The sequence below is a fragment of the Artibeus jamaicensis genome, unplaced genomic scaffold (genome assembly GCF_021234435.1).
Source record: "Artibeus jamaicensis isolate MK-2021 breed Jamaican fruit bat unplaced genomic scaffold, CSHL_Jam_final contig_1803, whole genome shotgun sequence".
Lineage (NCBI taxonomy): Eukaryota > Metazoa > Chordata > Mammalia > Chiroptera > Phyllostomidae > Artibeus > Artibeus jamaicensis.
Window position 1 is genome coordinate 649,656 of NW_026521356.1, and position 25,377 is coordinate 675,032.

At 47.1% G+C, this 25,377-nt stretch overlaps 2 protein-coding genes across 4 annotated transcripts; both read right to left on the reverse strand.

Moving 5' to 3' along the window:
• Window positions 1-230: 230 nt before the first annotated feature.
• Window positions 231-10,751, reverse strand: APOBEC2 (apolipoprotein B mRNA editing enzyme catalytic subunit 2). The gene is made up of 3 exons (XM_037155343.2): window positions 10,438-10,751; window positions 3,008-3,571; window positions 231-642 (listed from the first exon to the last, which is right to left on the reverse strand). Exons 1-2 carry the CDS (start codon window positions 10,608-10,610, stop codon window positions 3,028-3,030), a joined length of 717 nt encoding a protein of 238 aa, XP_037011238.1. The 5' UTR covers window positions 10,611-10,751; the 3' UTR covers window positions 231-642; window positions 3,008-3,027.
• Window positions 10,752-14,237: 3,486 nt separating this feature from the next.
• TSPO2 (translocator protein 2) lies at window positions 14,238-23,498 on the reverse strand. Of its 3 annotated transcripts, XR_008392663.1 has the most exons (6): window positions 23,203-23,428; window positions 22,095-22,287; window positions 21,580-21,721; window positions 17,401-17,565; window positions 16,661-16,730; window positions 14,238-14,833 (listed from the first exon to the last, which is right to left on the reverse strand). XR_008392663.1 is itself a non-coding variant. In XM_037153763.2 (4 exons), the coding sequence occupies exons 2-4, from the start codon at window positions 22,265-22,267 to the stop codon at window positions 21,122-21,124; spliced, it is 534 nt and encodes a 177-aa protein (XP_037009658.1). In that variant the 5' UTR covers window positions 22,268-22,287; window positions 23,463-23,498; the 3' UTR covers window positions 20,864-21,121. The 3 variants fall into 3 exon arrangements, 2 of the variants coding, with proteins under 2 accessions (XP_037009658.1, XP_037009633.2); XM_037153763.2 differs by lacking the exons at window positions 14,238-14,833; window positions 16,661-16,730; window positions 17,401-17,565; window positions 23,203-23,428 and adding exons at window positions 20,864-21,340; window positions 23,463-23,498; XM_037153738.2 differs by lacking the exons at window positions 14,238-14,833; window positions 16,661-16,730; window positions 17,401-17,565 and adding an exon at window positions 20,864-21,340.
• Window positions 23,499-25,377: the final 1,879 nt, after the last annotated feature.

Consider the following 25,377-nt stretch of genomic DNA (forward strand, 5'->3'; position numbering starts at 1 on the left):
TAGAGAAGGCAAAAGGCACTCAAGGAATCTCAGAAGGAAATGTTTTACGGAGGTCAAGACCAGGATGAGAAGTCTGCATGAGAGAGTATCCTGTGTTGCCTAGACAAGTCCTGGTTTAAATCTCCCTCCGTTATATATGGCTTGGTTCATAGCTTGGGAAACACTATTCTTGGGACTTGATCACTGTCCATAGTTAACTTCTAAATGTCCAAGTTCCTTAAAAATCCTGGTCACAGAAAAACCACACCATTTCTTTTATTGTTGCTGCTTATTTTTCTTTAGAAAAAACACAAGTGAATTTCTGGACATATTTCAAAGATCTGCACAGATCTTGGGTCTGAGGTTCTGCCTTAGGCAGCCCATTTTGCCTAATGGTTAGAATCCTCAGCCCCATGATACCTGGTGCCCATATTTGGTTGCTGTTTCTCCTTGCAACTCACTTTTTTTCCCCTGAGAGCAGCCTTAGAGAAAGATGCACAGCTAAGATGATTTACAGCATGAGAAGTGTATTTTGAATCCTCATAGGGTCTTGGGCAGGAGGATTGGTTGGTGTCGAATGGTGTCCAGCTCCAAGTGGTATTAGGAAGTCAGACGTCCCAGGTGGCCATACCTGTCACTGCTGTCTTCTGGCAGCAGGCAAGCCTTAATGAGAAAACAGAAAACGTTACTGAGAGCCCTGCTGACTCCAAATAATGAAGAGTTCTCTTATTGAATTAGGGTTTCTGTGTGCCCTCTCCAAGAAGTTCCTAAATTTTTCCATAGTCCGTGACTACTGGTTTACCCAGAGTTGGATTTGTTCCATTTCTGTTTTGGTATGGTTCACCCAGAGAAAGCCCCAGAACAGATCTGCGTTGACTGTTGGAGTTGAATACATGGTTAAATCCTCATCTGTTGTGTTTTTAAAGAGATGGAGTAAGAATTAGGAAATCTTTCTTTAACAAATGCCCATTTCTTGGGAGTATTTTAATTAAACAGAGTTGTTCTTTTGGGCTTTTAGATAACATCTCTTTTTCATGCCAGTTTTTTTTTTTTTAAACTTGGTACATTTTAACCTTTTCCTTTGGTAACATGAACAACTCAGATAGAGTGCAGGAAGTATTTTAATAATGGGTCCAGAAAATACAGTTATGCACATGAATGGAAAGAGGTTTATAATGTGGAACATGTCCAATGATATTTCATTAAGAATAATTTGACTTAGAAATGGACTTTTCTATCAAACCAATTTATCTGTTTTATTTCTTTTTAGATTAGCATAAGGTACAACCCTCAATTATCCAAAATTAAAAGCTCTTTTAATTCTCCTCGAAATGTTTATTTTTATAGCAGATTTAGCTATCTAATTTGATTTAATGGGGGGAAAAGCGAAAACAACCCAAATCCCTGAGGACTTGCTAGTTAGGCAGCTAGGAGAAGTGGCCCATGACTCTGAAAGATGTTTAAGAAGCAAGTACACTAGGGTAACAATTAAGCTACCAGTCATCACTCTGTAGAATCTATGTAGAGCTTATAATTACAGTGATAGTACCGACACTAATAAAATCTTCAAGGAATTTAAAAGCTAATTTTGAATCTTTAGAGGTCACCTTGAGAAATCTATTTTTATTACCACTCACCACCACTCAGAGTGGCGTTTTATTTTATAGGAGCAGAGTACCACGAGACATTACCTGACCATAGTCTCACTGAAGTCAATGCGTGGGTCCTGCTATTTGTAAGACATGGCTGAGAATCCTGCCTTCATGGACCGGCAAATGCTCAGCTAGAGAATTATCAGGCTCCCCCGAGTGCACGTCTAATAGCAAACACCTGCCAACATCAATCTCCAGAACATTGATATTTTCAAAACATGTTTATGAAGTGACATTTCTTAAGAATAATAGTGAGAGACACCAAACATAAATTGAATCTTCACAGAAGCATGCTACTTTTGTGTTTTAGTAATATGTTTTTCCAGAATTAAGGTGGTGAAGACCCTGTATCTGTTACTGGAGGACTTTGAACAGCAACTCAGGCCTAGTGAAGGGACTTCGTCATAGCATTGTTGGGGGAGCAAAGTAGATTAGACCAAACTCAAAAAAAGGTAGTAAAAGATTCTTTACCCTCTTTCCTGAGGGTGATTGGCCTGTTTCTGTAAGAATCTAATTTACCCTCAGCAAGAGGCCAAATTGGCCTTAATTGTGCCCTAATTATTTGCTTAAATAGCTAATTTTTTACTTCCAGTTCTCCTATCCCATCTTGATATCTGCAGGAGGCTACTTTTGAGCCGTTCCCTAGTTTACAAACATCTTTTTAACTCTTTAAACATTCCTGCATAGAAGAACGTGTTGCTGTATTATCCCCATCCCCACACTCAGCAATGTTCTATGAGTTCTGAGGTCTTCTCAACATAAGAAAAATGTTTTTATACTATACATTCACACAGCAATTATTGGTCTCCCTCAAAAAGGAATAATTTATTTGAAAACACGAAACCTTCTCTGGCCAAAAAAAGCTGAAGAGTTTCAAAGGTATCAAAAGTGAAAAAAATAAAAAAAGCCCACCCCCAGGAATGAAACACCTGATTTAGAGGAAGAATGGAATGGTAGGGTCGCAATTAGGGGTGGGAGCAAGGCATCACCAAAGTGTCTGGAATTAGTGATTCTGGAAACATGGACATGGGTGTGTGTGTAGGGGATTGGAATATATTCGAGGCTGTTGCTCAATAGCAGCACTCAGACCATCTACATCTTTCACTACAGAAAGTTCCATTGAATCAAGGCTTTTAGATTCCTGTTAACCTTAAGTATTGCATGTTATGGGGAAAGTTAGTTTGATATGAAAGTAGGTATTAAAGGATTTAGGGAGAGGAATTTCAAGGAAATAAAAGGAGACAGGATCTTCTAAAATGTTTTTACAGTCAGCCCAAAGCAGAAAAATGAAATCCTTCCCCAGGAAAAATCCAACACCACTGGTTCCACCTGGCCTCAAACTACCCAATTAATGGAGTAATGGTGCCATGACTCACGTGAGGCTGTGCCCAATCGCCTACTTCAGAATGTCAGCCAACTTTTCCTCGTAGTACAGGAAGTTCTCTTGAATGTCCTCCCAGGGCTCAAAGGCCTTGGATTCACCTTCTTCCTGCTCTACAAAATTCTGCCAGATGTACTCGAAGTCCTGGGGCTTCATGATGCGCAGTTTGCAGCCAGCTTCCTTCAGCTTCTTCAGAGCAGCCTGGATTTCGGGCTCCTCCCACATGAAGAGGCGCCCCACCAGAATGAGCAGGCGCAGGTTCTTGGTCTTGTTAAGGGTTTTGATGATGCGGTCAGCACAAGCTGCGCAGGGGCTGGAGGACACATACCAGGTGATGTTGTATCGCAGGGCCGGGTCGAAAGCTGGCACAACGGTGTTGAAGAAGGCCTCCTCTGCATGGGCAGTGGCGTGCTCGTCCTCTAGGTATCCCCGGGATGCCTGCACTTGGCCTCCCTTGTCTTGCACTTCAATCACATAGCAGAGAAAGGTCTTGTTCCGGCCAGAACTGTACTCCACATTCCGAAACTGGAACTTGAAGTAGTTGACAGGCAGCCGCTCCCTGCGTGTCAAGGAGACAAAGGGACAACGATGAGTTGTTTCTAGGGCCAGCCTGGAGTAGGTAGCTATCCAAGATCTCAACATCAGTGACAGAAGGGCATAAAAGATCCCAAAGGGTTTATTTGTAGGAAAGAGAATTTGGGGTGAGGCGTGCATTCTGGTCACCCCACCAGGAGGGGTGTCCAAGCACTCCACCATTGCTCCCAGTGCACAACACACACCTACATTTCTAAATCAATGACTCTTTAACCTGGCTCTACGTTAGAATCACCTAGAAGACCCTACAAACATTGCCTGGGCCCCACATGAAACCAATTAAATCAGGACATCTAGTGGGGACCCAGGCATGGGCGTTGCTCTCCAGATGATTCTAATCTGTGATCAGGTTTGAAAAGCAGTGTTTAAACAGTAATTTTACAAAGTAGCAAACGTAAAATTTCTCACGGCAGATCAAAACAAAGATTTCATAGAACATTTCATGCTTTCATTCTTCTCCTTGTCACTCATTTGTGCTGCATCTTTGGCCTGGAATAGCCTACAGTTTGCAGTGCCATGCTCTCCTAGTGGTGTTGCTCAAGCCTATTGTTTCCCTTATGTGGAAGAAGGGTGGTCACATAAGTGTCCAAGAATTTTTTTATCTTTGAGGCCACACTACCTAAAGGTATCTCAATGTGATGGAGCTTGCATGTAGTATTGAATCATTTCAGAGTCATGGACGATTTGGCCTCTGCTCTCCAGATGCTTATAATCTAGCTGGATTCTAACCGGACAGAGATGATATAAATAAGATGGCTGAAAACAATAGAAAACTTCTAAAAATGAATAGGTAGAGTGAAGGATATATGAAGGCTCTTGAAAGTTTAGCTTTGATTCAGGAGGCAATGGAGAATCACTACAGGTTATTGAGTGGAAAAAAAACATGTAATAAAAGTCATATCCGTGGAAGAGGACTGTAGTGCTTTGGGCAGGCAGTGAAGCTGGGGAAAGCCTGAAATGAAGACAGCCCAGTTGGTGTCTGAGGAAACCAGACTTGGTGATGAATATGTCCAGCGCCTTCCAGGAGAAGATGCATGATGAGAAAATGAAAGCAGAAGAAAAAGGCCAGTATTTTTTTTTTTTTAAAAAGTTCAGTAGTAAGAAGGGGAGGGAAGAGCAGAGGGACTAGAGAGGGCATCAGAGTTAAAGATCATTTTTTATCTTTATGTATATGCATGTGTTTTTCTAAAGTAGGAGGATATGTGCAGGTTTGAAGGCCAAGGAGAATAGGGAGGCTTTAACAGGAGAGATGGAAAATGCTGGAAGGAGGCCTGGCCAGGTGGCTCAGCTGGTTGGAGCATTGTCCTGTACACCAAGAGGTTGCAGGTTGATTCCCGGTCAGGCCACACGCCTAGGTTGTGGATTCAATCCCTGCTGGGAGCACATAAGGGAGGTAACCAACTGATGTTTCTCTCTCATGTTGATGTTTTTCTTTCTCTCTTTCCCTTTCTTTCTTTCTAAAATGAATTAACAAACAAACAGCTCCACCATATCCTCTGATAAGGATTAAAAAGGAAAGAAAATGCTGGAAGGAGAGCAAGGGATGAGTACCAGCTGGACAGGCCGAATGTTCTCTTTTTTAACAATGTAATCTCCGGGGAGCATTTGAGATCTTGCTCCTCAGCATATGTCATCCTTTTAGCTCAAATAAGCTCTTGTAAAAATAAAAATAAAAATGTAATCTTTGTGGCTGCCCAGAAGATACCCCATGGCAGCCATTAACTTCGCTGTTTCTTCTCTCCCTACTGTCTGTTTCCCTGAAAAGGTCAAAGAGGTCACCTAACTCCCTGGGTTGCAGGGGAGTCCCTGGTATCCCAGGGCCTTGGCTTCTTAGTAGTAACCAGCAGGTGCCAAAGAGCTGAGTAAACTAGAGCTATTTCCCTGCAGTGTTCCCTTCCCCCATCACCAATTCTCTACCCAAGTTCCCATGTCCCTTGCTGACAAGTTAAGTTTCCACTGCAGAGATGGATGTGTTTGAGGATCCAGCCCCAGGGATTCCATCAGGTACTATACTTAGCTCTCTAAGCCCCCTCTCTCTGCTTGGATGTGTTTATTATTTACTTAACATTTTGGGAGAATGGATGCTTGACGATTTCCCTCTTCTCTTTCAATCCCTGCTGAGATTAGCTCTCTCTAATTGATCTCCCCTTCCCCCAATCTCCCCACCTCAGACCACTCCTGAACTTTCCTGGTTGCTAAATGATCCCTTATTTCCCTGGAGTTTTTTTTTTTCCTTCCCAGGAAGTACAGAGCTTATCTTTCTTGCCCAAACCCTTTTTTTTGCTTTCAAGACCTGCCAGACCATCCCACCTCACCCCAAGTCTAACCCAGAGTCACTTTTATGATGGATTCTCAAAAGTCTTCACTAATGTTTTCGATAAGTCCCGTGGCTTTAAACAATACAATGTATAAGGAAACCAATTTTACCATAGGCTAATTGATATAAACAAAACTTAAATTCCTATGGCATCTCATCAGAATTATAATGAAATGTCATTGAAAGAAATGTGGTTGTTTGAGGACCTAGTGCTACATTCACGATAGTGTGCAATTGGCTTGGGGGCTTCAGCAACGGCTGTCTGTGGTCCTTCAGGTTTCCTTCTGGGACCACCAAAACTATTGCTCCCACTTGGCCAAGTACAGCCCCATAGAGTATGAATTTGGTCCAGTGTGCAATTGCAAGTTGGCTGGATGGTCTGAGGCTGCTGCTTTTCTCTGCCCCTCTTAAGTTCTGATGATTTCCCTCCTCCTCCTCTCCTCTGGGAGGACCCAGAGAGATGTGAAACCCAAGGGAGAGGAAAAAATTTCACCTCTATAAATGCTGTTTTCCAGCCCCTCTTGCCAGCAGCCACATGGTCTACCCCATCCCCCAGCAGAGACAGCAAAGTAAGACAAAAGAGTTGCCTCAGGAAGGGCAGTGCTTTCAAAGGGGCAAAGGAAAGTCAGGGAAGGTCTTGGCTCTCATCTCTATTGGGCTTCCTCAGGGACTGAGTTTGCCTGGCTTCTCCTTTTTGGTCTTCTGGAAGGAGCATAAAGATGGAAAGAGGTTCTTTGGGAATTCCTACATACTGAAACAGCTAGGCCCTTCAGGGAAAGCAGGGGAACAGCATTGGTAGAGGCCTGAGAATTCCCCAGGGAGCTAAGCCAACATGGTCTTCTTTGGTGATATTACAGAATCACAAAAGAAGTCAATGCTATTATGCCCACTGGTAGAAGGAGGGAAATAGTGACACTTCTTAAATAATCACATTTTTTCTAGTAGCATGGCATGATATGCACAAGGACCGCATTCATTTACACTCTCTACCTCAGCAGACATTTTACCGCCAAAGTGGGAGGTGTGTGTGTGGATGCTGGAGTGGTGGACAGGACAGAGATGAGGATGACAGGTTTTTCTGCCTGGGCTCAGTCACTTCTTCAGGCACCGAAACCAATAGCATTATTCCTACTCCCAGTCTCAGACAACACCACTTTAAGCACCACTTCCTCATACTTTATGCAAGCAAGACCACTCACACTTCATCTGCTTAGACCTAGGTTACTGGACATTGCAATTCTGTAGGCAGGAAATTGAGACTCCAAATATCTAGAAAAAACTGGGATGATGATCTGCTTGGTGGAGGGGAAGGGATGTGAGTAAATCTGTGTGTGTATGTATACACACATGCACACTCACACAGAACATATATATGTGCATATATATGTATATGTGTGTATATATAGAGAGAGAGACACACACACAATTTCCTACATCCTGAATTTCCTCGTGAAGTCCTCCCTGTGATGAATTCCCTATCCCAACACCTGACAGAGAGCTGAACACACAATAGGTGCTCATCATTAGTTCATTCTTTTATTCACATATATTTATTGAGTACCTCTTAGGAGCTAGGTACTATTCTTGGTAATAGGGACAAAGGAATTAAAAGGCAAAATTCCTATCCTTGTGGAAGTTAAATACTAGGAGGAATACTAGAGGAAATGGGCGGTAAAGAAATGATTCCTATTCAGTAAATATTGGTTGACTATAAAATACTCCTCCTTATGTTGTTTTAGCCACAGTGTGATGATATGGAGTCAGACAGTCCTGGGGGTTCATGCTCCGCTCCATCCACTAGCTTTGGACAAATTATTCACCCTTCCAAGATTCTGTTTCCTTATCTGAAATATGGGTTGAGTAATCCAGCCCCTCAGAGTTTGAACAGCTGTTGACACTCAAGAAATTAAACCTAGTATTGATGGGTGGTGTCCTTTGAGACCCCAAAGGGGTCTCAAATCTTATCCCTCAGAGCACCCTCTTAGGTACTACCGAAACTCATCCCTTCTCTACTCTTCCTCATTTTCAGAGGGTCCTCTCAGTGGGGTGCTAGTTTAGCACCCAGCAAGTTGAAAGAAAGAGAAAAAAAACCCACACTGATTTCTAACTTTGCTGACTTCTGTAAACACTCTCATTATGGAGACTCCAAGAATGAGAGCAGGGAAGAGAGATGCACAATGGACTCTGCCAACGTGACCTGGCTCGGGCACACCAACTGCAGCGTGAGACCCTTCTTTAACACTGTCCACCGTGTTGTTTGTTAATGTTCTTAGGTCTGCCTCTGTCCTGAGTGCCTATTCAAACGTGAATCATGACAAGCAGGATATATGTCTCCCTTTATTCCTACCTGGAACTCTTCCCTCCCTTCAGACTGCTGAAAAGCCACCTGCTTTCCTGCTAGTTTGTGGCCCAAGTTTAAGGAGCAGTATGGACAGACCATTTCCTATGAAGTCTAGGCCAGGAGACCTGCTTGAGACTCCTTTGACTCCAGGGCATCTGGACAGTGAAGGAGAGGAAAGCCGTCTCCTCATCCTGTCTCTGCACAGACACAGCCGCACCTCTGAGCTATTTTAAGCCATCTGTTTACCCCAAGGGGCCCAGGAGGCAGATCTACCGGCTGTTACTTGTGGCCAGGAAACACTCAGGGCCCCACCTCCCTCCTGATCTGCTCTCAGAGCACCCAGAAAGCTGCCCCCTCCCCCTGCCCTCGTGCCTCTTTTCTGAACCTTGGGTCAGGGAAAGCCTCTGAACCACACTACCCTTGCAGACAGAGACAGATGGAGCTCTGTCTGGTAAACCTGGGAACCAGAATGAAGAAGAGGATAGTGGAAAGGGTACTTGGCCGGAGTCAGAAGACCTGCCATTTATGGGTTCTGAGGTCTCGGACAAGTCTCACAATCTCCCTGACTCTCGATTTCCCCATCCGAGGGTGGCAATACTGTGTCTCCCTCCCCCAGCAGTGTGCTGAGGGCTGAGTGAGCTCGGGCATGTGAAAGTATGCCATGATTACAAAGACCCGAACAGATGTAACCCTTTGGTATCCACCACACTCCAAGGCCTATTCAACTCAACAGTCTAATTCTGATATAGACCTACTGTGTCCTTGTGCTGAGAAGATCACACCACTGTACAGAGTGGGCATGCGTGTGCGTGTCCGTGAACAGGGCAGCATGGACCAGTGTGCTCAGGTGTTAGAAACAGGATTTCCTTCCACAGAGAGCTCCTGGAATCAAGGACTCTCAGGTCTGGGGGCCCCGGGCTCTCCCCCTGTTTTTGTTAATTTGTGCCTATAGTTTTTTCATCCTAAATTGAGGGCGACATTAGTTGGTTGGACATGGGAGAATACAAGTTCGGAGGCTTTATCCTGAACTCTTGCCTCCAGAATTCGGAAGCATTTTCCCTCAGGTTCTCTTAGATATCAGAAAATATCTGAGCTGGAAGGGATCTTAGGAATTGGCTAATGTAAACTGCTCATGTTACAAATGAGAATAAGGAGGCCTGGACTGGAAAGCCACTTGCCAAGCTTAAGACAGCAGGTCCAAATTGCCCCCCGGGGCTCCTCCTGCCTCTGGAAGCCAGTACACCTCCATTCTTTCTGAAATTTTCAGCGCGGCCCCTACTCTGTCTGTGGGCACTGCTGGCTCCCAGGAAGGAAATCTTGGGGCTCAGGAGGAAATGTGGCCCCTTTTTTGTTCTTTTTGCTTAGGATCTTAGCAGGGTCTTCTCTGGAAGGGACACAGAGGGAGGAGGAGGAGAAAGACCACTCGGTGTTATTCCTGGAGACTGCATGGTGTGGACCAGACAGAGGGACCCTGTATGCAGCCCCCTCGTTGTGGCCTTGAGACCCTTTGCTCTGGGTTCTGGTTCCCCTGGGCTGTGGCTGCAGGGGTTCGAACATCTCCTCTCTCCAGAAGCTCCTGCCCTGGCCTGTTACGTGTGCTGTGACTTCCCTGTTCCCCCGGGGGTGGATGCAGACAGTCCCTGGGGACACTCAGAAAAGATTGAACAAGGACAAAACTGCTCCTCACTCAGGCTTAGAAAAGAATGAGTCTGTCTTCCCTGCCTCAGGATCTTCTTCTGAGAGGCTCTAAAAGAAGGGGTGAGAGACATGCAGATAGAGGAGAAGCCCGCTCAGCAGCAGAGAGAGAAGTGGAGAGAGGAGGTCCTCTGGGGCCATAGTTAAATGTGTCAGTGTCATCCTATGTACTTACCAGGTTCCCTGGGGCTAAAGAATCTCTACCCAAAGAGGCAGGTGATGTCCCAAGACCCAGAGGCCTCAGAGGTGGTTTCATTGCCTCCAAGGAGCTACTCCTGCCTCCCCTAATTAGAGGGTCTGTGGTATCACCCCAAGAAGCCAAGCAAGATTGCTGTGTCCCTAGAAGCCCCCCACTGTGCACCCTGTGCATGCTAACAGTTTGACCCTGACTCCTGCTATTACCATCCTAAATTCCCCCAGCCTGTCCCCAGCCTGTGCTCTTCTAGGGAGGATGACCCCAAGCCACACTGGTTCTCACCCTGTGACGATTTCAAAGGGTGGCAGTTCAATCAGCTCTTTCAGCTTCTCTGGGTCATCCAGGTTCTCCAGATCCTCGCCATTCTGGGAGGCAGGCGCAGAAGCCTCAGCGTCCTCTTTTTTCTGAGCCATGGAGGGGCTGTGGCTGGGGACATCCTCTTTTTTCTGAGCCATGGAGGGGCTGTGGCCGGGGAGTCACTGAAAGAGAGAAGAGGCAGCAGTCTGGGCCAGGGCTTGGCAGCAAAGTCCCAAGCAGCTGTCAGCAGCTAAATCTGCTGGGGGATGGCAGGCAGAGGACTGGGCAGGCCAGGTTGAGTGTGCTTACCCTTCACCACAGGCTTTATAAGCAAAGGCCTCCCGCCCCTCCCCCAGGCCCTCTCCCTCCCTCCCTCTTTTTTAATTGAGTGACAGCGGGTGCCAGGATGGGGGAATGGAAAATCTGGCCATGAGTATCCCCTATTTATCAGTAGGCAAAGACAGGAAGCTGGCAGGTGGGGATGGCTTGACCTGCTCTCCCTCCCCACACATATTTATATTCTCTTACTCCTCTTCCCTCACCTTATATCCTTCCCTTTGTTTCCCACCCAATTTCCCCAGCTCTTTGTTGGAGGGGGGGGGATGTTGTGGAAGGGGCCTCAGGGCAGGCACCCTGAGATTTAGGAGGAAAGCGCTCTCGGAGGTTTAAGCAGGGTGAGGCTTGTACTAAGGTTGCAGACACCCAGGCCAGTGTGCTTGAGAAAAGTTGGGCTCAGGGTGGGATAAGGACTGCCAATGTGGACAGAAACTGTGAACCTCTACGCAAAAGGATTAGATGCAAATTTGCCTGTTATGGACGCATAATGAGATGACAAATTTGGGAGCCTCCAGTAGTAACAATGCTGCCTGCCATTTACTAAATTTAGAGTTTTAGTGGTTTATAGGTGAAATTGGATTTAATGCTCTCAGTGGCCCTGGGAGGCAATGTATCTTATCCCCAAGTTATACATGAGGAAACTAAGATACATAGAAGGGTAAGGGCCTTGCTTAAAGTCATAAGCCCATGAGTGGCAGATTCAGGGTTAAAACACAGGCTTTATTTTTTTTATTATTGAATTTATTGGGGTGATATTGGTTAATATGATTATTTAAATTTCAAGTGTATAATTCTATAATATATTACCTGTACAGGGTGGGGCAAAGTAGGTCTACACTTGTCATAGGAAAATAATGCAATAATTAAAATAATAACACAAGAATAAAATCTGTTTCACGTATTGACAACTGGAAACCTACTTTTGCCCCACCCTGTATATTGCATTGTGTGCTCACTGCCCAAAGCCTCATCTCCTGCTGCCATGTATTTATTTACCCTCTTCAACCTTCCCCTCCCCTACCCTCTGGTAACCACCTGTTGTCTGTGCCTATGAGGGTGTTTGTTGTTGTTGTTTTTGCTTGTTTGTTTTCTTTTGTTTCTTTCTGTTTTATATCCCATCTCTGAGTGAATCATATGATTCTGGTCCTTTTCCATCTGACTTATTTCACTTAGCAGCCTTAAGATCCAGCCGTGCTGTCGAAAATGACAGTACCTCATCCTTTCTGTGGCTGAGTAGTATTCCACGGCGTCCATGTTCCACAGCTTTTGCATTTGACCATCCGCTGGAGGACACTGAGGTTGTTGCCATGTCTTGGCAACACTGTGAATAATTCTGCAGTGAACATAGGGGCACATATATCCTTACAAACAAATGTTTTCAAATGTTTCGGGCAGGTCCCCAGAAAAGGAATTGCTGCTTATATGGTAGCTCTATTCTTATTTTTTTTAGGAATCTCCATGCTGTTTTCACTAGTGGCTGTATCAATTTACATTTCCACTAGTAGTGTATGGGGGTTCCCTTTTCTCTACATCTTTGCAACACTTATTCTTTTCTTATTGATAACAGCCATTCTAAAAGGTGTCAGGTGGTATTTCATTGTGGTTTTGACTTGCATTTCCCTGATAGCTAGTGCAGTTGAGCATCTTTGCATATATTTGTATGTCTTCTTGGGAAAAGTGTCTGGCCAGGTCCTCGGCCCATTTTTTTTTATTGGATTGGTTGGGTTCATTTTTGTTGTTGAGTTGTATGAGTTATTTCTATAGTTTGGATGTTAGCTCTTTATTAGAGGCATTATTTGCAAATATCTTTTCCCATTTAGTTGGTTGCCTTTTGGTTGAAAGTTTCTTCTGCTATGCAGAAGCTTTTTAGTTCAATGCAGTCTCATTCATTTATTTTTGCTTTTACTTCCCATGCCTTTGGAGTCAAATTCATAAAACCCTGTCTAAGACCAAGGTTGATAAGTTTAGTACCTATAGTTTCTCCTATGTATTTTATTAAAACCCAGCTTTTTACTCCAGAGGCCAAACATTCAACCACAAAGCTATGTTTCTTCTTAGTTTTTAAATTCATTTGACAAATATTTATTGAGCATCTACTGTGTGCCAGGTGCTGCTTCAGATACCAGGGATATAGCAAAGAACAAAAACAAATGAAAATCTGCTCTTACAGAGAATGAAGGGGTTGGACAATAAATAGGACAAGATCACATCACCAAATATGATCTATTTGGTGGAGCTAAGTGCTAAGGAAAAAGGTAGGGAAAGGGGACAGAGTGATGAGGGAGGGGTGTTCAATTTTTGTAGGCGAGCCAGGAAAGGACTTTGAATAGGAGACAATTGAGAAAAGATCTGAAGGAGGTGAAGGAAAAAAAATATGGATATCTAAGGGAAAACTGTTTCAAGTAGGAAAAGAGCAGATGCAAAGGCACTGAGGTGGGAGCAAGCAAGGGCACCTATGTGTCTGCAGAGTCCTCAGAGATGAGGCCAGAGAGATAAATAAGGGCTAAATAGGCTGGAGCCTTATGGGCTCTTTTTCTCTGAGTGAGATGGAAAGCCACTGTCTCTGAACAGATGAGACACACAATCTGACTTAAGTTTTTACAGAATTGCTCAGGCTGCTTGGTTGAGAATAGACCAAAGGTGAGAAAGAGCAGAAGCAGAGACACTACTTAGAAGCCTATTGAAACTAATGACGGATGGAGTCCCTAGAGAAATCCCTGAGCTGGCACACAGTTGGATGATGGATGGATGGTTTTTGCAGTTCACATGAGAGGTCCTTAGAAGGGGCACGGGTTTTCATGTTTGGGACAGTGCAAACACACTGGAACGCTCTCGGGGCTACAGAGGGTGGGGTCAGAGTCACCCAGAGGTTGAAAACAGGAATGGAAGAACAGTGGGAGACTGGGCTGAACAGAGCTCCTAATGGGATTGGCTGGGGGAGATAAGAAGGTAGGGGACCTTTCAGTGGCCTGGCTAGAGAGTGAGAGTCAGGGTGGTTTGGAGGATCTGGGCTCTCTTCTCCAGAGAATTCTAAGCAGCCTGGTGCCCAAAGATGCCCAGGTATTTTTGTTTGCCTGAAATGGTCATAGTTTATACCTGTCGTCCAAGCATCATTACTACTGGTGCCCCTCACACTCTGAATTTGGCCCAGTATAGACAAAAACTACATGGTCTTTGGGGGTTTATTACTAGAAACATTCTTACCTACGGGGTTTATTACTAAAAACATCCTTATCCAGAGATTTTTTCCAGGTATATTTCCAGGGGCACAAAGCCCACAATAGTGGTAGGAGAGCCTGTGTCCACAAAGAAAAGGCAGCGTTAGCTGATAAACAGCAAGCACATGTTATTATTATAAGCACACAAACACCCAGCATTTAAATGCAAAAGTTGGTTTCATTCTTTTACTGGATCCATATTTACTATAGTGCCAGAGACTGTAGTAAATACCAAGAATACGGAGATGAGGAAGACACTGCCTCACCAGGAGCTCCCAGTCTTCATGACATTTGCAGCACCATCAAGCAGTCCACGTGCATTATGTCATTTAGTTCTCACACCTGTCTCACACCGGTGCGTATTATGGGCCTCGTTTTGCAAGTTAAGGACGGGACTTGTGCAAGATTCCACAAGGAGGTAAGTCCAGGTCTTCTGAGCCTGAGTTCTTATTTCCAGAGCTGCACCCAGCTAGCTCTGATGAATTATCTGTGTACCATTATCAATGTCACAGCTACAGTGATGTGCTCAGTTCAAGAGAGGAAGAGTAAAATGTCTGGGTGGTGGAGAGGGGTCCTTTCAGTTTGCTGTTCCCGTGGGAAAGACTTCTTCCCTTGGCTGTGATGTGTAACTCTGGACTGGGAGAAAAGAAGAAAATTCCATGTTTATATCTCCATCTCAGCCCTTGATTCACTGTGTGGTTTTGGTCCCATCAGCTAGCATCTCTGGGCCTCAGTATTTGCACCTGTGACGCAGGCTGAGCTATTGCTTTCTGTCCCAGCATAGTCAGAGGGGTGGAGACGAGGAAGCAGGGCTGGCTCCAGGAAACCTGCAGGGAGGAGATGAACAGTACGGTGAGAATGTGCTGACTGAGTGGTGCTGGGAGGTGGTGCGGAGGTGGCCTCCGGCTGGTGCTCTCTGAAGAGGTGACCTCTCACTCCCACCGTACTTGTGTATAGTTTTTCCTTTGACACTTGAGTGAGTGCCCTAGACCTTCCCCAGGACTGATGACTGACAGCTTCCTTTCTCTGCTGCTCCTTTCCAGTCCCCCTCCCCCATCTCTGGAGGCCCTCTGACAGCTCTGGCTATTTATGGCACCTCCTGGGGGCCTGAATTCCTGGCTGGTCCTTGTCTCTTCTTTCCAAGTAAGACCAGTTTCCCTTGCTGGCTCCAGAATGCAGCAGCTAATCTGGGGGATCAGATGCCAGGAGCTGGACTGGACTCCTCCTCCTGCAGCTGCCACCAGACTCTTTTGAGGGCAGGCATTCCCAACCCCTCTTCCCCTCACCCCCACTACGGTAGCACTTCTGAGTAAGTTTCTATCAATATCACCTTCCTGCAAGGGAGGAATCTGGGGAATAAGTTATCTAGTTTAAGCACTTACAAAGAGTCAGTGGGATGCTGGGATTTGAACCCAGTCAACCTCCAAGTTCCATGCTTTTGCCACCGTGTTATCCTGTCTGAAATTCAGTCACAGTGAGAGCTGTCACTAGCACAGCCATGACTGAGAACCTGACACTGGTCTAAGCGGGTCACACAGATTAACTCATTTCATCCTCACAAGGATGTTGGGGTAGGTAGTAGTATTATCCTCATTTGTGTGTGTGTTTGTGTTGTGTGTGTGTGTGTGTGTGTGTGTGTGAGGATATTGAGACCAGAGAGGTTAAGAGACTTGCCCAAGGTCAAGTAGCTAGTAAGAGCTTTGTGCTTCCATAGTCATGCTAACCCCCTCACCATTTAGTGCCTACTGTTACCAGGACTCAGGGAGGCCAAGCTCTGAGGGAAGAGGGGCAAGAAGGCGACTTGGAGAGAAGGAGTTCTTGCAAGCAGATTGGGCTCTGGAAGCAATTGGTATTTGAGGGAGTGGGTATGTGTAGAGAGTATAGGCATAGAGACACCAGACAGCTGGTGAGTGGGGATGGAAACCAAAAAGGGAATTCTCCCAATCTGTCCCTGTGGGCCCTAGCCCCTTCTGTCCAGGTGGCAGTGGCTGGAAGGAGCTTGGATGGGCCAAGAAGAAGCCACGACCTGCCTCTCCCTGTCCCATTTCCCATAGTCACTTCAGGAAACATTTGGAGGTGCTTGGAGCGGGTGGAGGAGGAGGGAACAGGGCCAGGCACAGCTATTTCTTGGGTCTCGGCTGGATGCCGAGCTGCCCTCATGGGGAAGGCAGTAGAGAGGCCAGGAGGGTGCTGGTGGAAAATAGTATCCTCACCAAGGGAAGGTTTAAATTCTCACCCTGTGAAATGAGACACCTTGGGAGCATGCTGATGGAGTGGGCGCTTTATGTGCAGGAACAGCTGGGACCCCAACAGCACGTTGCCCCAGAAACCCAGCTCGAGAATGCCAATTGCTTGGTCACTACTGAGACGAGGTACACAAACAACACGCTGGACACCCCCTGGCGGACAGGAGCCTGCCGCTTCCAGCAACCGCTCTGTTGACATAAACATGGGAGTGTCCAGAGCTTTGGCTGGGTAGGAGGAGGGGCCAAGGGTCTCCCAGAGTCTGAGGTTGGGCTCAGAGAAAACACTAGAATTACATTGGAGGTCAGAATTTTCATTGTCCTCTTACACAGGACACGGTGCTTGGCTTGCCATGCAGAATACATTACTCTGAAACAAATGGTGACTCCTGGGACTTTAGTCCTGGTTACCTTGATTCCATTCTGGTGGCAGCTCCCAGAACTGCCCAGCTCCCTTCGCGGTGTCTTTGAAGAAAGTAACCTGATAAGAATCATATACATTATGGTGACTAATAGTGTTCCTCTTTGAAGGGGTGTTTGCAGAGTCCAAGTATCTGCTCGGAGAGAGTGAGAAACTTAACAATCAACTTCTGACTCAGAAAATTTCCACCCTTAGAAATGTGTAGGGGTAGGTGCAGGTGGCGAGGAGAAGGGTTTTTCTGGTACTCCCGAGCAGATAATTTCCAGGGTGTGCTGGGGACCTCGGAGATATAGACAACTAGAGGGACAAATGAGGCTGAATAAACAGGACAGAGCCCCTAGTATGACAGAGAGGTTGCGCCTTGCTTGTACGTTAGGAGAGAGCCCTAAATGTGTGAAGGGTCCTTGTGAGCCAGGAAGGGGGCAGGAGTCTCTGCGGACTCTACCTGAAGATGAAAGAGGGCACCCAAACCACAAAGGTCCCCATCCAAAGATAGGCTTTGTTTGGATGGGTAACTGTGAGACGCTATGGAGGATCAGCAATAAACCCTTAAAAAAGCCTTGTGCTTGCTTTTTGGAGCTACAAGAAAGGGGACCTCTGGGAAGACTGAAATTGGGCTCAGTGTGCAGGGGAAGCCTAGGTGATACAATGGATGGTGGTCACCACAGAGGAAGATAGACTTTGGAGCCCTGGCCGGGCCTGACAACACAAGGTGGGGCGGGGAGCTTACCTTCCACCACAGCATCACTCAACCGGCCTGCAGGGAGGCGGGAACAGAGATGCACAGAGAAAACCCTTCCTGCATTCTGCCCCACTCTCGGCCCCACCAGCCTTTGTCCACTGGAGGTATCCCCATCAGTTTGCTCTCCTCACCTTGCCGCTGGGCATCTCTATCCTGCAGACATTGGCAAAGGGATGAAGAATGCAGGGTTCAGGGAAGGAAAGGAGAAACTAGAATACAATAGAATGAGACATACCGCCTCCAGGGCTGCTCCCCACCTCTCCAGACATCGGGCGGGACAGCTGCATGGTGGGAGAAGAGCTGTCTCTCCCCTCCCCATCCAGTAAATCATTTTCAGACACATGTGCCCACTCAGGGGCAAATGGAAAACACTGCCCAAGGACAAAGAAGCACACACGCATGATTTGGATTGTGGAGTCCTGGGACACATTTGGCAAAGACAGGAGGCAGCTCTGACTCTATTTAGGCACAACTCGAGGTAACAAGAGAGGAGGGGCTGAGGACAGTGTGTGCTCCAGGCCAGGTTCAGGGCTGGGAGGTGGGGTAGGAGAGGAGGCCCAGGCAGGCTGGGAGGCTGGGAGATTAAAGCCTCCCACCCAGGAAACAAGTTACTTGTGCAGAGGAGGATTTTAAGAATGACTTTGGGGTCAGATGTTGAGAGTTTGGGGTTGGAATCCTGCCCTTTCCAAATGATTCTGCACAAAGTCAGGAAGTCCTTTAGTTTGGCTCAAGCCATGTCAGGTAGTCATGCTATTCCAGGGCTTGGGACACGGCCCAAATCAAGCTTCCTTCTAGGGCCAACTTTCTGAAATTGGAGGCCTCCAGCACCCTGGCTTTGTGACATGAGCTCACCCTGGAGAGGTCGAAGTCATGATAGGCAATGGTGCATCTTCTTGGAGGGTCAGTTTTACTTCTAGACTTAGTTGGTAACAGGAATAAAATTGGCAGCACATATTTATGATGCCTATATGAGATGATGATAACAATAATGACAAATATCTGTAGCATGTTCACTTGTCTAAGGTCACACAGCAATAGTGGAGCCAGGATAAGAACCCAGGCAGTGTGGCTCCCAAACCACCCTCAATCAATATTTATAGATTACATGTATAAATGGAGTTGTAAATTCAACTAAAGCTAACTGAGGTGAACATGTAAGATAAAGAGCCAGTGATGTTGTGTGTTTGGCACTGGCCAGGCTAGTCCCCAGATCTGAGGGCAGCTCACTCATTCTACTGGCTCATAGAAGTTTGGAAGTACTGCAGAGTCTTGAAGCAGGGTGGGTCTCCAAGTGTTGCGTGAATCAGAACCATGTGTGCTTTATAAATGGGTGGCCTCCTGGGTTCCCCTCCTAGAAGAGTTAACATTTGTTATGCACTTTCTCTGTGCCAGACATCTTTTTATTCATTATCTCATTTATTTTCCCAACAATTTTATAGGTCCCCATTTTACAGATGAGGAGAATAAAGCACAGACAGTGAAGTAAGTTGCACCAGGTTACTAGTTAATAAATGACAGTATGAACTCCAAGCCCGGATTTTTCTGTCTCCAGGGCCAGAACTGCAAACCACTGCACCCCAGGGGCCTTATTACCTCAGATGGTCTGATTCTCTGGGTCTGAAGTCCAGGTCTCAACAAGGGTCCCAGGAGGTCACTGAGCCACACTTTGAGAGGCAACTTCCTGTGGCAGCTGTTCTCAATCCGGCTGCACTTTAGGACCACTGAGAGGTTTCAAAAACTATTAATGCCTTTCCCTTCCCCAAAGAGAGGCTTTTTTAAATAGGCCCAGAGTGGGGTGCAGGTCAGCATTTTCTTTTAATGGGACAAGGTCTTCATTTAATCAATTAACCAACCGACCAACCAACCAACCAACCAACCAACCAACCAACTAACCAATCACTAAAGGAATCAGCAAAGATGTGTGAAAACCTGCTCTGTGCCCTGTGCCACGTGCCACACGGGGGCTGAAGATACCAAGGTGGGAGAGACAGTGCGTGTGTGCCCTAGGAGTGCAGGTGACCAACCTGCCTGCTGGGCAGAGCATGCCCCAAGTGTGGGAGTGCGGTGGGTGCAGATTCTTTCCAGCTGTTCTTCCCTGGCAAGCTCCAGAAAGAGCTAGACTCTCCAGATGATGATATCCTTCTGACTATATGAGATGATGACCTCCCTCTGTGAGGTCCTTGGCCCCACCTGAGAAGACATAGTTGGGTCCAACCCCAGAACTTAGGTTACAGAAACAGGTGTCAAAGAAATAAGGGCTCCGAGAGACCCTCCCTGCCTGGAGCTCTCAAAGTTCAGTGAGTGGCTGACTAAAATGCTGGGAGCTTGTTAAATCTAAAGATGCCTGGAGCCCATCCCCAGAGTTCTCACTCCTAGGTCTTGGATGGGGTCTGAGAAATATACATTTTTAATAAGCTCTCCAAAGGCTCCGAGTCATCCTCAGCAGTGGTTCTCAGGGGGGCCCGCCCTTGGAGAGCCTGGGCAGTATTTTATTTTTATTTTATTTTATTTTATATATATCTTAATCATCACCTGAGGGTATATTTATTGTTTTCAGAGAGATAGAGTGAGAGAGAGAGAGAAACAGACAGACATCATTAGTTGCCTCTTGTATGCGCCCTATGCAGGGACCAAACCCACAACTTTTTTGGGTACATGATGATGCTTCAATGAACTAAGCCACCTGGCCAGGGCCTGGTCAGGATTTTTAAAAGCTCCCAGGGCACGGTGTGTGGGCCTTCCAGCTGGTTGAAGTCTTTGGGTAGGTAACATTAGGGCTTCGAAACAAGAGGAGATGAAAATAAGAGGCAGGAAAGACTGAAATGAAGATGCCAAGGAGCAGGTTTACAAAGAGAGAAGCAAGAGAGAAGGCTGGACAAGAAGCTCCTACTGAATTCACTTATCAGCACCAAACCTTACATCGCCCTTATTCACAACATTTTTCTCCATTATAATAGTTATTAACTGATGTAAAAATTTAACAGTATAAGTATATGAAAACAAAACAATGATCTATAATATTACTTGCAATAATTACATACAGCCTTAGTATGTCATATAATGTATATCTTATAACCACATTATATGTTAAATATGGTCATTAATATAATTAATATAATATTAATTGGGGGCAGGTTTGAGAGGATATGTGAGTGGAGTGGAGATGATACATGACCCTCCTCATTCATGTGTCCATACATTTCTCCTCGTGTACACACATGCACACTTAAACGCACACACTCACACGTGTATACTCACACACTCACATCCACACACATGCACATCTACACACATGCATGCTCACACACATCACACACACTCACATACCCACACTCACACATGCTTACACACATGCACACACACTTCTTCCACCCCTTCTCTGCGGCCCTGGACATCATACACTCAAATTCATATGTATCCTTCATATCACACCCTCAAAATTATTCTTAGGGTTTTATTAATTGATATTATGAATTAATATTTATCAATACAGAATTTATTAACTTGCATTAGTGTAAAATAATTTTTCTTCCTCTTCCCCATTTCTCTAAATTCTAATGAAGAGTGGCACCAGGGGACCCAGGGCAGTGGCCACATTGGGGTGAAGTCACCTTCATGACTCATCAATCCCTGGCCCCTTCCTCCTCCCCCCAGAGCCTCACAGCCTGCCTGCAGTCTCTTCCACCCTTCCCTGGCCTTCCTCCTCCTTTTACTGAGCCCTGGTGGCTGAGCCGCTCTTCTCTCCTGTGGGCTGCGGCTGGTGCTCTGGACAAAGGCTGTCCCTCCACAGGCGGTAGGCGATGGAGGTGGTGACGGTGAGCCAGGCCAGGTAGGGCAGCAGCAGAAAGGCGGCCAGCTTGTTGATGGGGTGCCAGATCAGCGCCATGCTCACGACCAGCCCGTAGAGCAGCAGCAGGTGCAGCAGGGCCTGGTCCAGGGGCAGGGCAGTCAGGCAGGCTGGCCTGGGAACCAGACCCCCGACCTTTCTGCAGCACCCTGGCCCCCATGAGCCAAGTTCCTGGGACTCTGTGCACTCCACTAGAGTTTGGAAGGAGTCTGCCCACCTGACACCTGACCGCCCCTGATTGAGCTGCTGTGCTATGCTTCTGGGGCCTGGTGGTCTCACCAGCTCCAACATTACCTCCACTGCTGAGCACTGTACCTTACCAGACCAGGGGTATGGGCTGCAAAAAAGAGAATCAGGGCAGTCCAGCTGATAGCGAGCTGCACAGCGTAGAGGCCGAGAGGAAGGGCCAGGGGCCGTCCGAAGCCCCCTCCCATGTCCTTCCACACCAGGTAGGAGGCATAGCTGTGAAGAGATAGTGGCAGAAATGCTCAGGAGGAGGATGTTCCGTGGCAAATGGAGGAGGCACTCTGGCATAAGGACTCCTGGTTACAAAGAGAGAACCCTTGTGGGCTGAAATGAGGGCAAATGTGTCTAGCAGCATTTGAGGGCTGAGAGGAGATGGTGGGAGCATTTGGGCATGGTGAAGAGGGGGAAGGGTGGGGGAACTTGGAGAGGACTGGCTGGAAGCCTAGGCAGACACAGAAGGAACCCACCATACAGGGCAAGATGGGGTGCCACCCTTTTGGAGGTCAGTATGCAGCAGTAGCTCAGGTGTGGGGGACTCGTTCCCACTCCAGTGAGTAACCAAGGCCATGGCATGGGGACAAGTGCTCACCCCATGACAGAGTAGATGGCTGTCCACACAAGCAACAAGGCTTTGTAGGATGGGCACCAGGGCAGCTTCCTCAGGCTGTCACACCAACCAGACAACTTATGCGGGGCAAGGAGTCCGACCAGGATGGGCCCCAGCTGGGGCAGGGCCACAAAGCTGACCCCTTGAGGCCACATTCTCCTCAAGGAGGCAAAAACTGGGTGGAGAGCAGAGAACATGCTCATGGCGAGCCTTCCCCTTCATCCTTTCCTGTGTCTCCTTGTCTGTCTCCTGCTACCTGACACTACGCCCTGGTCTGAGCACCCTGTCCGCTCCTTGCTTCTTTTCTGGTTTCTATGGACTTATTTTTCTCACACCTCTCATTTGGCACTCAGAGGATACTGTCTGGTATTGATAACTGCTTCTGAGGTAAAGGTCCTCTCCCTCAACAAAGATATGAACCCTGCAGCTCAGATCCATTTATGACCATCCATCTTTTTTACCTTCCACAGCAGGTGGCACCTGGCAGGCACTCAACAGGATCAGTGTCTTAGGCTGAACTCAATAAGGTGACATCACTGACCTGGAAGGACCATGTTCAAAAGGTGGAGGCCTGAGATCCCTAAGGGTCTTTTCTTGCCAACAGTGGGCCAGCCCATCTGCCCAGGGCTTATCTTACTGCACCAGACTGGCAAACCCCAGGGACCCAGCCCGCTGGACCTCCTGCCTGAATTCAAACTCGGCTGAGTGACACTGTGGGTTCTTTTCTCTGAAGCTGTAGGTCTCATCTAACCCTCAGGGACTGTGGGAAGTTCTTCTTATGCCTATTTACTTTCAGAGGTTAGGTGCCACAAACATGCATGCCCAGATTTCTCATGGCCTGATTTATCAAGGAAACAAACTCCAGATCTTTGATTAAGAAGCTGCATGCTCACTTGCATGTTGCTGTGTATGCCATGCCCATGCAGGTCAATGCATAGCCCCTCCTCCAGCCAAGGCCCCCAACCCATATTATTCTTCCCATTTGCACATAATAGGTCAGCCTCCTCCTCATGATCAACAGGATTGGAAAGAAAAAAAAGGTAGTTATTCTCAGGGTTCTGAAGTAACTGACTGCCTACTGCATACTTGCCTGTCAAGGGCCGCTGACCATGTCTTGGCAGTTCCAGGGACCGTGCTGACCCGTCTGCCTGCCTGTCCATCCTTCTATCGATTTTTTTCTGCGCTTCATTGTTTATTGGTTTGTCTTCTGCCTTCCTGTCTCTCTGTCTCTGTTTTCTATTATTCTGTCCAGTGTTGGAGGCCCGCCTCACCCTCCCACCCCCATCCTCTTTTCTCCTGTTCTCCACCATTCCCAGTGCCTCCTTATTCCCAGGCCTGTGCTCCCCTTACCTCAGACAGCACACCTCCCAGTCTGGGTGCCTGAGGACATATGATGTATGAAAGGCAGAGGAGGGTGGGGGAGGAGAAAAGGGTGGAGTGGGGCTCCTAGCTGGCCTGCCCTTCTCCAGTGACAAGGGTGGTATCAACTTGAGAGCCCAGGTTGTTGCTTGCACGGCCCTGAGGGGCTATCTCAGACCAGGGTCCCTGGTCTGCTGGTTGTGACCACTGGAGGAGCCCCTTGATGAATGATTGAGACTTTGGCATTGTGAGACTTGGATGTCCTGAGACAGCTCAGCCCCAGGTTACAGGGCCACTTACAGCTTTGGTCTCTGCATCCTGTGAGTTAGCTTTGTGTGTCTACAGGGTGGTGAGGGACCCTCAGATTTCTGTAGACCTTTCCTGTAACTGGGATTATCCCCAAGCACCAGCTTTAAAACTGAGTTCATAATTAATCCGTGGACATGGCCCCTGGTTATAGCTTGCTGGTCGGCATGGCCTTTTCTGGCTTGGAACTCAAGCTCGACATCTTCCACAAACCCCTAGAACTTTATGACCCAGAGGAAAACACAGCCTTCTGTGTGACTCAGACAGAATTTCCCCCAGGACAGACTAACCTCTCCCGCCTTGGTCCCCATCAAAGTTCTGAGTACTCTCCGTTGCTTGTACTTTACACATGAGATCCCCTTCCAGGCTGGCTGCTCTCCACCATTCCTTTGCCCACCTCTCCACTTTGTGGGCCCTGGGAGATGTTTATCCCACCCTCCTGCCTCTAATCAGGAGAAGGCAGCAAGAGGGAGGGGTTGCAGTTAGGTGCAAGAGGCTAGAGAATCATTAACTGAGATGAAAGCTGTGGCAGTTCCTTAGTTCTTTATGTTTTAAAGGAGATAGAACTGGGGGATGGGAGAGTTCACTGTGGCTTCTTCACTGCAGGAGGCCAGACCATGGAGATAACCACTTACTGTGTACCATTTTGCAGTGAGTGCTTTATATTTATTAGCTGAATAATGACGATGATTATCTCTTACAAGGTAGATATTATCTGCATTTGACAGACAAGGGAAATGAAGCTCAGACAGGTTGAGTTACTCACCTAAGATTACCTAGCTGACAGGTGGGTCACCTGGGTTCAGTGTCGGCAGTCTGAATTCAAAATGCGTCTTTTCTCTTAGCTGGTCCATGCATTCATTCAACAAGTCTTTGTGGAACATCTGCTCTGAACCAGGCTGTACCAGAGCTAAAGATACAGCAGCAAACAGCTAAAAAATAATCCTTTTTTTATCGGGAGCTTTCATTCCAGTAGCAGTATCTTTCCTAGACAGAGTTTGTTTCTAAAGAAGGACTAGGGCTGGCAAATGGCCTGAAGTTCAGCTCTTCCTCAGTGTCAGCTCAAAGTATGGGCAGTGGAAAGAACACTGGGTGGGAGCAGACACGCCCTCTCAGTGCCTCTCTGTCATCTCTGCGCAGGGATGGGCTGGAACTGGACACTAAGCTCCCTGGCCTTTGCCCACTGGCAGCACCTGGGACCTTTTTAGAGATGCAGAAGCTCAGGCCCCACCCCCTAACTATGGGGCCAGAACCCACATTTTAACAAGATGCCTAGGTGGTTCCTGTGCACATTATAGTTTAAGAGGCTTTGGTTAAGTCTCCCTCCTTTTACATTCTGCCATTTCAATAGCCTTTGGTGGGGGAAAGCCACTCACCAGCAGAGGGCACTGTAGGGAGGGCATTCTCCTGTACCTGGGGTGCACCTGTACACAGGTTGTCTCCTCTCTGTCCCTGCCCTTCCAAATCTACACTGGCAAGCTCACTGACTTCTGGGATCCTCGGCTACTCCCCCACCCTGGTTGGACTTTGCCAACAGTCAGGGACTGGCTTCCCCAAACCAATGTGGGGCGGCTGGGAGGAGGACTCTGCCGGGAAGCCC

Coding starts and splice junctions, on each gene's coding strand:
- APOBEC2 (XM_037155343.2), bottom strand. CDS start 10,610: ATGGCTCAGAAAAAAGAGGATGTCCCCAGCCACAGCCCCTCCATGGCT. Junction 3,572..10,437: donor CCCTTTGAAATCGTCACAGG/GTGAGAACCAGT, acceptor CTTGACACGCAG/GGAGCGGCTGCCTGTCAACT.
- TSPO2 (XM_037153738.2), bottom strand. CDS start 23,422: ATGGTGGAGAACAGGAGAAAAGAGGATGGGGGTGGGAGGGTGAGGCGG. Junction 22,288..23,202: donor TGGTCAGCGGCCCTTGACAG/GCAAGTATGCAG, acceptor CTCTCCACCCAG/TTTTTGCCTCCTTGAGGAGA. Junction 21,722..22,094: donor GCCATCTACTCTGTCATGGG/GTGAGCACTTGT, acceptor ATCTCTTCACAG/CTATGCCTCCTACCTGGTGT.